The sequence below is a fragment of the Salarias fasciatus genome, chromosome 8 (genome assembly GCF_902148845.1).
Source record: "Salarias fasciatus chromosome 8, fSalaFa1.1, whole genome shotgun sequence".
Taxonomy (NCBI): domain Eukaryota; kingdom Metazoa; phylum Chordata; class Actinopteri; order Blenniiformes; family Blenniidae; genus Salarias; species Salarias fasciatus.
The window spans coordinates 12207666-12219461 of NC_043752.1; the positions used below are offsets into that span (position 1 = coordinate 12207666).

The window sequence follows — 11796 nt, forward strand, 5'->3', positions numbered from 1 at the left end:
GCTTCCGAAAAGTGAAGTTATCAAGTGTAAACCCCTTTAAAACTTCTGTATTTAATGGATGTAATGCCTCTGACTCTAATATCAACGCAAAAAAAGAAAATACACACTGGAGAGTTGGATTGTAGCAAATCTGGAAGGTAAGTGGAGAATATTCCTGGAGCAAACTTTGGGGGAAATGTGTCATTAGTTATGATCAGAACCATTTAAAGTGTAATTTCTTAGTAAAATAACAAAAAAAAAAATGAATCCAGTCTTCAGTGGCTCTTTCCTGGTCCAATTATAAAATATGTGTTTTGAAGATAAACGTGAAGTTCAGCCCGGAGTGGCAGGGGGAGTGGATTTAAACAGAGCTGAGGGGGTTTCCTCGGTCCAAACCGTTTGGGAACCAACGGTTTATATGACAGTATAATCACGGTCATACGGCCGTGACCTCCCAGAGGCATTCGGAGGTTATCCATGATTCACTCCGATAATGAGCCTCATCACTTAGGCTGTCAGCCGCTCTCCTTTGAGGCCCCGGCTAATATCTGCAGTCGGCGGAGCACCGAGGAGCTACGAGAACCAGAATCCCATGAAACGCTGACCAGCGTGATGCATTACTGTAACCCAATGAATAATTACATACTTATTAAACAAAATATCACAGGGTGCTGTGCATTTGGCGATCTGGAGTACAGGGAAAGCTAGACATTGCGACCTGAGTGGCTTTTGATTCTGCGGTTACACTTTTCACTTCATTTACATACATCCAACAACATTTCCCTTAAAGTGCATCTTGTCGTTACTATTTGCTCAGGAGGTCGATGGAAAGCTACGACAACAATCAGACATTTAGTTTGGCACCACAACACTCAAAGAATTGAATCCATCATCTGTCATCACTTCAGTCATCATTCCTCGGCTGCTGTTCACCGAGTCCGGTGGAGGTGAGCTCTGCAGGGGCACAGCCTGCGGCGTGTCGGGTCCGAGCCGCTGCAGCTGAACAGCAGGGGCTCCTGCTGCAGAGCGCAGTGACGACCCCACGGGCTGTAGGAGGGGAACAGGTGGTCGGCGTCCTGCACCGTGCTGGAGCAACCAAGGCCCAGCCTGCAGACGGGGAGGCGGTTCGATTTTTGATTGCAGAAAATCAAATATTCAACCAAAATGGCAGTGTTGTATGATGGATGGATGTGAGTCTCACCTGGTAAATACTGCAGGGGTGTTCAGGTGGTGAAACAGTGCTGGGTCACACAAGAGGGAGGATCTCTGACACACACTCACACAGGACTGACCCAGCGGGCCCAGATGCAGCCTCAGAGAACTTTCTGGTGGCCAAGAAGGGGCTGATTTACTGCAGAAGTTCTTGAGCAATCGACAATAATGAGAGAGAAAGTTAACTATTAACACCCCAGTCATGCAGGAGATGAGATTTTGGATGAAATTAAAATGCATACAGCCAAAAACAAACGGCAAAACCAAGATCCCGAGACGTGTGTACCTGGTGTGTGACGTAACCGTGAACCCGCTCCAGCATTCCCCAACAGGTGAACTCCTGAGGAGTGAACAACTTCACCTGCACAAACACACACACACACACACACACACCGTTTCATTCAAGGCCACTGAACCCTGGCGTGCCTGCTCACACGGTTTAACTGTCTCTGCAGTGGAAGCTGCTACCTCCGTGCTCAGGATAGCTCTGAGCGCCTCCCGAACGTCGCTCCTGTTGGTCGCGTCCACGGTCCAGACGTAAGGCTTCCCGATGGAATGTTCGGCATACGGGTGCTGAGAGGTTATCTGATTAAAGACGAGAATTAAATCAATATTTCACAGTAACAATCTGATTAATAGACAATATGTTTGAGGCGTTTCCCACCTGTCTTGTGGTGGGCTTGCCCCTGTAGAACTCGCTGTTTTCTGGTGAATGCGGAGGGTCAAACCGCGGCTGGAGGAAGACGCAGCCAAGAGATATCGCTTCAATAGGAGCTGGACCCTCGTAGGGAAATCCGAGGCCGACAAATACCTGCAGGAGAAGAGAGAAGGGGAGAGAACTGCTGTTTTAATGAGGGAACTGTCAAAAAATGTAAACAAGATGAGGTTATCAGATAAGATTCAGGTTTTTTTTCCATTTAAAATGACAGAAGGATGAATTAAGTGGTTGTTTGCACAAGCGATTCTCAGGCTGACCTTGGCTCTCCGGAGGAGTCGCAGGAAGTGTTCCTGACTCAGCAATCCGTGGTTTCTGACGAAACTGGGGAGGTTTGAGGAGTGTCCTAACGGCCCGTACACTGTGGCGTGAGTCTCCAGCAGCTCGCTGATCACTTCCACATAATCAGATTTTCCCTGGAATGCAAACAAAGAGAGAGGTACATGCAGGAGTCATACTGTATTCATTAAAAAAAAAAACCTGATTTCACAAGAAAATTCTTTAAAATCACATCAATTATTGCACTTACACATGGTATGAGAGTACCATGGTTTCATACCTGCCACATGTAGTCCTGTTTGCCATAGATCACTGCTATCCTGTCTTTTCTGTAGCTCTCTGGTTGAAGTTCGTCCTCCCTGACCTCCCGTCTCACTGCATCCTCACTTGAAAAGCCCAGAAAAGAGTTATCTGGAGTATGAGCTGGAAACAACACAACCCAGAGACGTTAGGCGTGAAAATAATGGATCACCATTCAAACTGATTACCATTCACTTTTATTCTTGGCAAGTTTTTAAGAATTAATAAAAACTTGACTTGAGTGCAGTTACGCTTATCACCTTAATTTGGAGCCATTTCACTGAAACGTGCCTCCTTATCATATTTTGATGAAATACATTGAGTGTGTATGTGAAATATGGGAGAAATACATCTGATCTGACCGTTTCCACTGACATTATGCTCACAGCCTCAAGATGCCATCAATCATCCTGAGCTTCATCACAGCGCATGTATCAACGACTTGACTTTTCCATTTTTCGCCGTTTATTTGTCCTGCGTGTGGTTATCATGATGAATACCAACTCTCACATTATCGGTCGGCTCGATATACAAAACGGGGAAAATGATTAAATGCGTTTGGCTTCTTCTACCGAGCGACCTGCCGCTGAGGAGCAGTTTATATTCAAATTGTGTGAAAGAAGTGAAACATACTGCCCGGCGTAAATCACCTCCAAAAGGAAATAGGTCTCTATATAGGAGAGTCTGGGGTGTTTGGATAGGCAGCTGCCACCCTGCTGCCCCCGACACACTGAGGAAGGTGTGAGAGATGAGTATTTACTTTACAGGGAATGCGCCAGTAAAGGTGTTCAACCCTCAAACGGATTTCTGTAATCACCCAGATGATCTTTAGTTTTAAAGAGCAGAAGAATGAAGTTTACGTTTTTGTCAAGCCTTCTGCTTTGTGTTCCTGTTGCCGGTTCTTTTTCATCCTTCTCACATCTTTAACTAGCGGCCGTCTTCCTCCCTCCTCCCCTCCGTCAGGACAAATAAACAGCGTTCCCAGGCGGCGGGATGAAGAGTGGCTCTCGGCCCGGTGATTCCAGCTTGCCTCCGTCTCCCGGCAGGGTGAAAAAGATGACAGGGTGAGGCGTTGGAATGAGAGCTCTGTCTGGGCACCGCGGTTGTTTAACCTCAGCTATTAATCCTCTCACAGCGAGGACGCTTAAAGGGGTGCGTGTCAAAGATGTATGGTAAGCGTTTTGCGAATCTGTTTCTATCATACACAAACACACACACACACACACACACACACACACACTTACGGAACATGGTCATGTACTGCAGAGGCTGGAGACCCCAGCTGCCCCACAGTGTCTTATAACCGTGGCTGAGTGCATAGCTCTCCAGGTTGAAGGCCGGCTCCGTTCCAAATGAATCCAGGATTCTAAAGCGGCACCTAAAATCAAAATAAATAAAAAAAAAACAGCTAGTCTTTTTTTATTTTCAATTCAGCGGTTAAAGAAACAACAGAAAAAGGTTGCAATTTGTAGGTTATCTGAGATTTTTCATTCAATATTAACATGCACTACATCTAAATAAGTGTTAGAAAAAAGAAAGCTTATTTGCAAAACTGAAGAACTGTTTCATTTTTCAACAGTTTATTTTAATTCCTTGATTTCAAATTTCATAATCCCAAAGGCTTATTAGATCAGTGAATACATACTGGTAGTGCTGGAAAGCCAGTCCCATCGCTCCTTTGAGGTGAGCGAGCCCGTGGTAGTCGGTGTAGATGAGGTCAAAGGTCAGGGCTCTTTGGATTGGACAGCTGCCTCGGCCTGGAGCCGCACCGATGAGGCTGGAACAGTAACAACAAGCACACATCAGGTACTGGCACTCTCACCAGCAAATTTCATTTGATTCATAATTACTCGTTGAATCCTGCTGTCTAAGTTAACAAACTGTTTGCTCTTGCGGTTTGGATCAGTGTTAATACCTGTGCAGGTGGCTCTGGGACGTGCTGAAGGTCAGGTCGTGGCCCAGAATGGTCAGACAGGCGGAGAGGTCAGCCCACTGGACCAACTCGCCGAGAGGCCCGCCTCTGTCCACCATGGCGGCAAAACGCTGGCTAACACTTCCAGCCAGGGCTCCGGGGTAAAGCAGCACCTAAACCATTAGACATTCTATCCTCGAAACTCATTTTTAAATATGAACGTGAAAGACGAAAGACGTAGAAAATGAATTCATGCCTTCATCTGGATCGGGACGGTCTTGTTGCTGCTTTGCTTCAGCCTCAGACCGGCGTCTATCCAGCGCTCTGACATTCTTTCGACTCTGGATCGGATGAAGCGGACGGCCGGGCTGCTGCTGTTGCTGATCAGCTCGTACAGTGGCTCCAGAGTGGTGCGAGGTTCTGCCTGGGAATAACCACAATGTCAAGGATTCGCATGGAAAAGTGCAACGGGAACCGAGCAATCCAATTTTAATGCACATCAAAAATATGCAAAAGCACACCTTTTGTGTGTTAAAATTAGGTTTGTGATGCCACGGCGGTTCAGACTGGTTTCCTCCCAGACGAGGTGGACAGAAGTCTTCTATCTCACTGAGATAAGTCAGAATGGAACATGTGGTACCGTCCACTCCATAGAAAGCATAGCATGGGTCCGACCGCCACTGAGCCTGCAGGAACTGCACAGAAACAGACGTCAAAGTGCATTTGAAGTGTGATTCATAATTCGGATTTGCTTCACTGCTCTACTACATAAAGTTAACTTTCTTTTTTCACAGCAGGGACCCATTAAAACATTTTCACTTTCTCACCTCCACTTTCTCTGCACACACTGGATACGCAGGATCCGATGGCACTTCGCACTTCGTGCTGGGTCCTGTTAGTAAATATATTAGCCGTTAGCCTGTCTTTGTGTGGCCATGCTCGAACGCAACCTAACGAAGAACAGCAGACAATAACTTTGATGTACAGCGCCGCGATGTGAGAGCTCCCACAGAGGCATTAGACTAGACGCACTGTGTTCTCAGAGGCCCTTTCCTGTAAGCCCCCCGCCCCAACAATCTCTCGCCAATGTCAATCAGCTGGAATGAACACACACACACACACACACACACACACACCTGACCCACCTGCCTGCTACCAAACATTCACATTTAAAATACTCGCCATTGCCAAAACACACAGTCCTCAACTGTGTAAAACAACCTAGTAAAAAGGAAACTGGAGGAAAAAAAAAGATAAGAAAACCTGCAGGCTGAGCAGAGGTGTGAAAGCCTAAAAACAGGGATATGCTGTAAGAGCAGAGCAAAAAGGAAAAAAAAAAAAAAAAAAGGTCCTGCAAAAACAAGAGTATGAGTAGACAAGCTGGTGAAAGGACTCCTGGGTAATTCGGTCGGATTTTTATGGGTATGAGGTAATGTGAGAGGAAAGGGGTGAGGGGCAAACAGGCTGGCGATGGGGAAGTGTGTGTTTGTGTGCATGCGGGTGGCTTGTGTGTGTGTGTGTGTGTGTGTGTGTGTGTGTGTGTGTGTGTGTGTGAGTGTGTGTTCTTGTATTTCTATCCTTGTTGGGGCCAAATGTCCCCACAAGGATAGCAAAACGTGGAACGACGTGCCTTGTGGGGACCTTTTTCTGGTCCTAAGTAGGAGAAACAGTGTTTTCTTGACCATGTTGTTGTTACTGAAAAAAGTAAAAGTGCAAAAACATTTCTTTAGGGTTAGGCTTTGTTGTGGTGTGGGTTAGGGTTAGGGTAAGGGTCAGGGTTAGGGGCTAGACATGAATGGGAGTCAATGGACGGTCCCCACAAGGATAGAAATACAAGACTGTGTGTGTGTGTGTGTGTGTGTGTGTACTGTACACAGTGCTGGGCATGTGACAGTGCCCTGCATGGTTCAAACTTTATGAATTTACGTTTGAAATCATAAATAAATAAAAGTATGCCAACTCAGCTCCATGACCCTCTCTCTCCCACACACACTCACACACACACACACACACACACACACACACACACACACACACACACACACCTTTGCGTGCCAGCCTGTGTGCGTAACCGGATTCTCACCTGACACCTCACCGGAGGGTCGTTTCGCTGATTTTCTTTTCTTTCTTTCCCTTTTTTTTTCCTCTCGCTAGTTCATTGGCAGAGGCTCTGTGGGACTTGTTAAACTTTCTATTCAAGGACTTCAACCCCCATAACCACCTGCACCCACTGCCCTTTAACCCCCCAATTCACACCCTGTATTATCACAGCTTGTTAATTTCACTGTGTGGTTAACCTTTACTAAGGCTATGAACCGTGCGTTTGGCTCAAAGTATCACGCTACCTCTGCAGGCGACCACAGAGAAGTCTGCAAACCGGCCAATTACTGAAGGCGGCGGCGTGCAGAGAGGAGAGAGTTGTGTTCGTTTGGTGTAACCAGAATGTTAAAGCCTATTATAACTGCAACAAGCCATAAAATTTCTGTTTGGGTTGAACAGCGAGCTGTTTTTTTTTTGTAAAATACATTGTAAAACTAAATGTAAGCTAGGCGAGATTCACCGCTGACCGTTTAAGTTTACACTTTTCTTCAACTACTATTTTTCGGTGTCTTTTCTTACAGAAGAAATCCAAACTGGAAGCTGAAAAATGATCTAATATACTCGATTTGTTGGCATTTCACAAAACTTCAGTATTTGAAGAGACAGAATATGAGTCCGTTTTGAAAATGTAATAAAGCAGATAACAACATTTCTGGGTATCTGCTGGGTTTTCACTCCATTTACATTCAAAGAGAGGTTTATCTGCTTTCTGCTTGTTGCGAGGAAACATTTTCCTATTTCCAGCTCATAAAACAAAAATCCTTTCTCTGTATTTAATTTCCTCAAAATGGAAAATAGAATTAAAAACTAAAATTTCATACGAAATATAACTGATTGACATGGGGAAAGGTCTTTACAGAGGGGTTTTTTTCTCCGCATGTCAATGCGCACTCGTCACTATAAGAGTCACCAAACTGTGACCGATCATGATTAATGTTATGTTTTATCTCAACACTGGGTTAAATTTTGGAGTGTACCTGTGTGCGGGCTGCGGCGGCCTCCTGGAGTTGGGCTGTGGTCCTCGTGGTGATGGTGCTGATGGCGGCCGAGCTGATCCAGCTTCTGGGACACTCTCTGCAGCTCCCTCTCCACGAAGAGGGCCAGGCCTTGTTGGTCCTGTCTGAAGCTGGGAAACAAATCCAAACACTGAAAATGGAGATTCTACCTCACATCAAGGCTGGCAGACGATAGATTTAGACACTGTGAGTACCTCTGCAGGAGGTCACGGAGGTCATTCCTGCTCAGCTGGACATGGTCTCTGTCTTTATTCAGCCTCTGCATCTGAGTGCTCAGCGCCTCCAGACGAAGAGCCAGCCTGCGGAGGCCAGGACCTCGAGGACCTGTGGCATGAAATTACACGTGTCACACACGTACCTCATGAATAAGGCGTAATTCTTGTATTTGGAGCCTCTGGATGTCGCCTCGTGAAGGGTTTTAACATGATGTGCCGTGAATGAGTGCGGTTGTGCGTGCTCCATGCTGCACTTTGGATTTAATGGCATCTAATATTTTCTACAGAGCTGGATTTTCCTGAACAACAATTTTATGACAGGATTTATGAGCGTGATTGGACCATTGTGGTCGTCTCACATTACTGTGGGGTTCCAGAGAGGAAGGCCCACACACACACACGTACACACACACACGCGCACACACACATCACACGTCTACGGTAAGCTTGTGCCGTTGTGAATTTTTCCACCTTCACGGATGGAGGGAGTACTAAGATTAAAACACTGACCTCATAGCTGTGAAAGAGTCAATTTAAGGTCACTTTTCAAACGTGTTCTCCAAAACGAGGCGAAGCTTTTCACAAGACAGCACATTTACATTTACATTTGCATTTATCCCTGCCAGTTCTCATGCATCCATTAATCCAGTCGTTCACTACAATAACTTTGAAAATCAAACCATAGCATATGGGGGATATATAACTTCAAACAGTAAGAGCTCTTTCTCGAGAGTTTCCTCCAAAGATTTCAAACTAAAGCTTTTCCGACCGATCTGACTGAGCCTGATGATCAAAACTTTATTCATCCCTGTAATTTTGTCATTTGCATTGCATAACTGCAAAAACAGCAAATGTGTGTTTTCACGGTGCGTGTGACTTTGAGGGCTTTATTTGAAATGACGATCGTGAATGAAGCATCTGTATAAAGCGGGTGAACATAAAGGTTACAGTCGGACCTCCCTGGGAATGGAGGTTTAACCTGTGATACACAGTAAAATCCCTGGGATGTGTTTGCTCAGCTGACCGTCAGCGTATCGCCGCCTGAGAGCGTGGAGGTCCTTCGGGCAGGAGCAATGAAAGACGAACGGGAGGAAAGACGTGCGATTCCGTAACAAATTATGTCAGACGTGATGATTTCATTTTAAGGCCTGTAAAAGTTTTATATGTGCAGGTGATAAAACGGTGTGTTTGAGCAAGTGCACGTCATACAAATGTGAAGGTTGTGTGAGCTGAAGTTTTCCCGGTGACCTGGAGATCTGATCCCCAACAGACACACAGGGAGAACATGCAAACTCCACCCAGAAGGACCCCCCCCCCCCCCACATCTCCATTTCAGTGTTTCAAAAAATGGCAACCATGAAGCATTTTTTTTCCCAGAGTAATCATACCTCCATGAGACGCGACCAGACCGATTGAGATTCAATATAGCATAAAATGACCTGTTGACACGGATAATTCTCCACAGAGAAAAGCAGAACATTCTGTTGACGGGCTGGAGCTTTGATAACTGTGTGCGCTCGCTAACGGCTTCTCTCATGTGGCGCGTTCTCCAACACAACCGCTGCTCGGTGGACCTACACGGCTTGCGGTGGGTCCTTCAAAGCATCAGGCAATTGTGGCCGAGTGTGTCTGTGGCTGAGGGTCACAGTGTCTGCTCACAACGGCTTCCACATGACTCTGAGAGGAAGCAGTTTAGGATGTTTGGATGAATAAATGTGTATTTTCCAACACATTCTTTGGAAAACACAAAAATTAACTGAATAAGATAAATATATGAGTCTGATTTTTTTAATTACAACAGGTTTTGCAATCAAGACTTATGTAGATGTGATAAAGACTATTGAGAATTGATCAGAGATCTCTACAATACTCTGTGAAGTCAATAGTCACACAGCCACAGCAGGCTCATTTATTCACCAAACCCACTGCTGATTTGACAGAAAAACATCCTCCAGAGGAGGCTGCTGACAACATTTGTCTTTTCCACATAAACCAGAAAGTTTTTGCTCCAAACAACCTGGCCCTCACCTGCTGAAGCAGCCTCATTTAGAGAAACAGTTTAGCCAGACAAATGAGCATGGGAACAGTACATCTTTGCCACAAACCCACAACTGTTGGACACATCGGGGGGGACCCACCATGAACTGTGTACAAGTCAGATGAAGCTTTAATTCCTGGTCAGGAATCACCTTTCAGTTACATTTTTCTCTGTACATTCTTTTCTTTCTTTTTTTTTTTTTAAATCCACACTGTTTATAAATAGTCTTGCCCAAAACTATGATAATGTGTGTTCTCGGATATTGATGGGTTTTTTTTTTTCTTTTTCTTCTTCTTGCTGTAAAAGGCTGGTTATAAACTCAGCCTTGTGTTGCTGTGTGTGTGTGTGTGTGTGGGTGTGTGGTTACCCTGCTCCTCTGGTGATCTCCCAGCAGGCTCATCACTGCTCGTCTCCAGTGGGACCAGCAGGCCCTGCAGCAGCAGGGTGACCACAGACAGGAGCAGGCAGAGCAGCAGGCAGCCGCTAGAGGGCGCAATGCACAGAGAGCGCACCATCTGTCATCATTCTTTATATGAAACCTCACTGCATCTGCATTCACAATATTTATTCTCCCTTCTTTAACAAGTCTGGCCTTTTTTTTAATCATTGTAGTTTATGTATTACTGGGAATCCTCATAAGTGCATTTAACTCACGTGCGTTTCATTTCCCTGTTGTTTTCATTTTAAAGCAGAACTATGCAACTTTATTTTACCTCAATAAATGTTTTTCAGAATCCCAAACTTGCTCAGAATTCAAGGGAATATAGTTCAATCGCTTATCTTTGACATTTTTCTAGCTCAACATCTTTGAATGAGCAAATAAGTTCCAGAAATATGTCATTAAGTTTTCTGGCTTTGTTTTTGACATGTCATAAAATGTCATTTATACAACTATTTCTGCCATGCACGGCTGATTTTTATCCCATTGCGAATTTGTAAAATAGATTTTTATTTAGGATTTTGATACAGTGAAACTTGCACTCTGACTTTTATCATCTATAAAACTAATTTACAGTATGTAGAGACATGAATCGATCCGTAACTTTAAGGTGAGGAGACCCTGGCGTGAATCACATGGACCAGCCTCGGTTTTAACTGGGGCACAGAGAGCCGTCACGTCTCTCTTATCTTTCATCATCCCTTTAAAGCCACCAGCCCTTACCTAAAGAAACACCGAGCCGTTCGCCTCAAGTACTTTTAAAAAGTCCTGAGAGCCTACAAAGTTCCAGCTTCAGTTCCAGACAACATTATTTCCCCTAACTTTTAATATTCAAAGCTGTGAGAGCACTAATCTCTATAAAGCTGTCCTGATGCTGGTAAGGTCAATGTAAACAAGCATATCTGCCATAACTCACTGTGCTTTATTACAACAGGAAGTGTGTGAGGCTTACCTGCGAGGCCTCAGTGCTACACGCATTGCCCTCCCTCTGCAGGAATCTCACTGTCAAAACAACAACTTCAGAAATGCATGATGAAACACACACAGTGAATTCATGCTGGAAATAGCTGCACAAATGAGAGCATTCAAATTCTTTTTGGGTTGATCATCACTTTCACGGTGATTACACATTTTCACACTTTCCACATTAACTGATATGAATATTATTACGAGCAGGACTGGGACCAAAAGCTCTTTCACTGTCTGTGTTTCAGTATTTTTCTGATAGAAATTCTAAACAAAAAAAAAAAAATATATATATATATAAAAAAAAAACTCCTGTCATCAATATGTTGATGTCTCAGTTGAACACACAGACACACACACACACACACATACACTCACCTCCTCAGATCTTCATCCCAGCCCGCTGGCAACCATCAGGCTTGTTTTTTAAAAACACACAAACCTAAAGAAGAAGTGAAGTTGGGGCTGGGAAGAATCGCGCCTCCTTTTTTATCTGTTTTGCTCCCTTTCCCTCCTTGTCTGGCCCGGCCTTTTCTCCGTCCCGGGGCCTATGGGCAGGCATCCTGCGGTTGTCAAGGTAACCTGACTCCCCTTCATGGAAAACAATACCCAGAGTGCCACTTGG

The 11796-nt window shown here is 44.9% G+C and overlaps 1 protein-coding gene across 1 annotated transcript; it reads right to left on the reverse strand.

The window, feature by feature from the left end:
- Positions 1-267: 267 nt before the first annotated feature.
- LOC115393398 (alpha-1,6-mannosylglycoprotein 6-beta-N-acetylglucosaminyltransferase B-like) lies at positions 268-11594 on the reverse strand. Its single transcript, XM_030098383.1, has 18 exons — positions 11550-11594; positions 11158-11207; positions 10134-10249; positions 7708-7837; positions 7475-7623; positions 5225-5289; positions 4919-5092; positions 4654-4821; positions 4401-4570; positions 4131-4262; positions 3730-3863; positions 2466-2608; positions 2167-2322; positions 1856-2002; positions 1660-1776; positions 1478-1552; positions 1181-1341; positions 268-1086 (listed from the first exon to the last, which is right to left on the reverse strand). The coding sequence occupies exons 2-18, from the start codon at positions 11181-11183 to the stop codon at positions 909-911; spliced, it is 2241 nt and encodes a 746-aa protein (XP_029954243.1). The 5' UTR covers positions 11184-11207; positions 11550-11594; the 3' UTR covers positions 268-908.
- Between the last annotated feature and the right edge of the window lie 202 nt (positions 11595-11796).

Excerpts from the sequence above, each read along its gene's own strand:
- LOC115393398 (XM_030098383.1), bottom strand. The coding sequence starts at position 11,183 with ATGCGTGTAGCACTGAGGCCTCGCAG. Across the intron at positions 10,250-11,157 it reads GTAGCACTGAGGCCTCGCAG|CGGCTGCCTGCTGCTCTGCC; the intron begins GTAAGCCTCACA and ends TGCGCCCTCTAG. Across the intron at positions 1,087-1,180 it reads ACCCCTGCAGTATTTACCAG|GCTGGGCCTTGGTTGCTCCA; the intron begins GTGAGACTCACA and ends CCCCGTCTGCAG.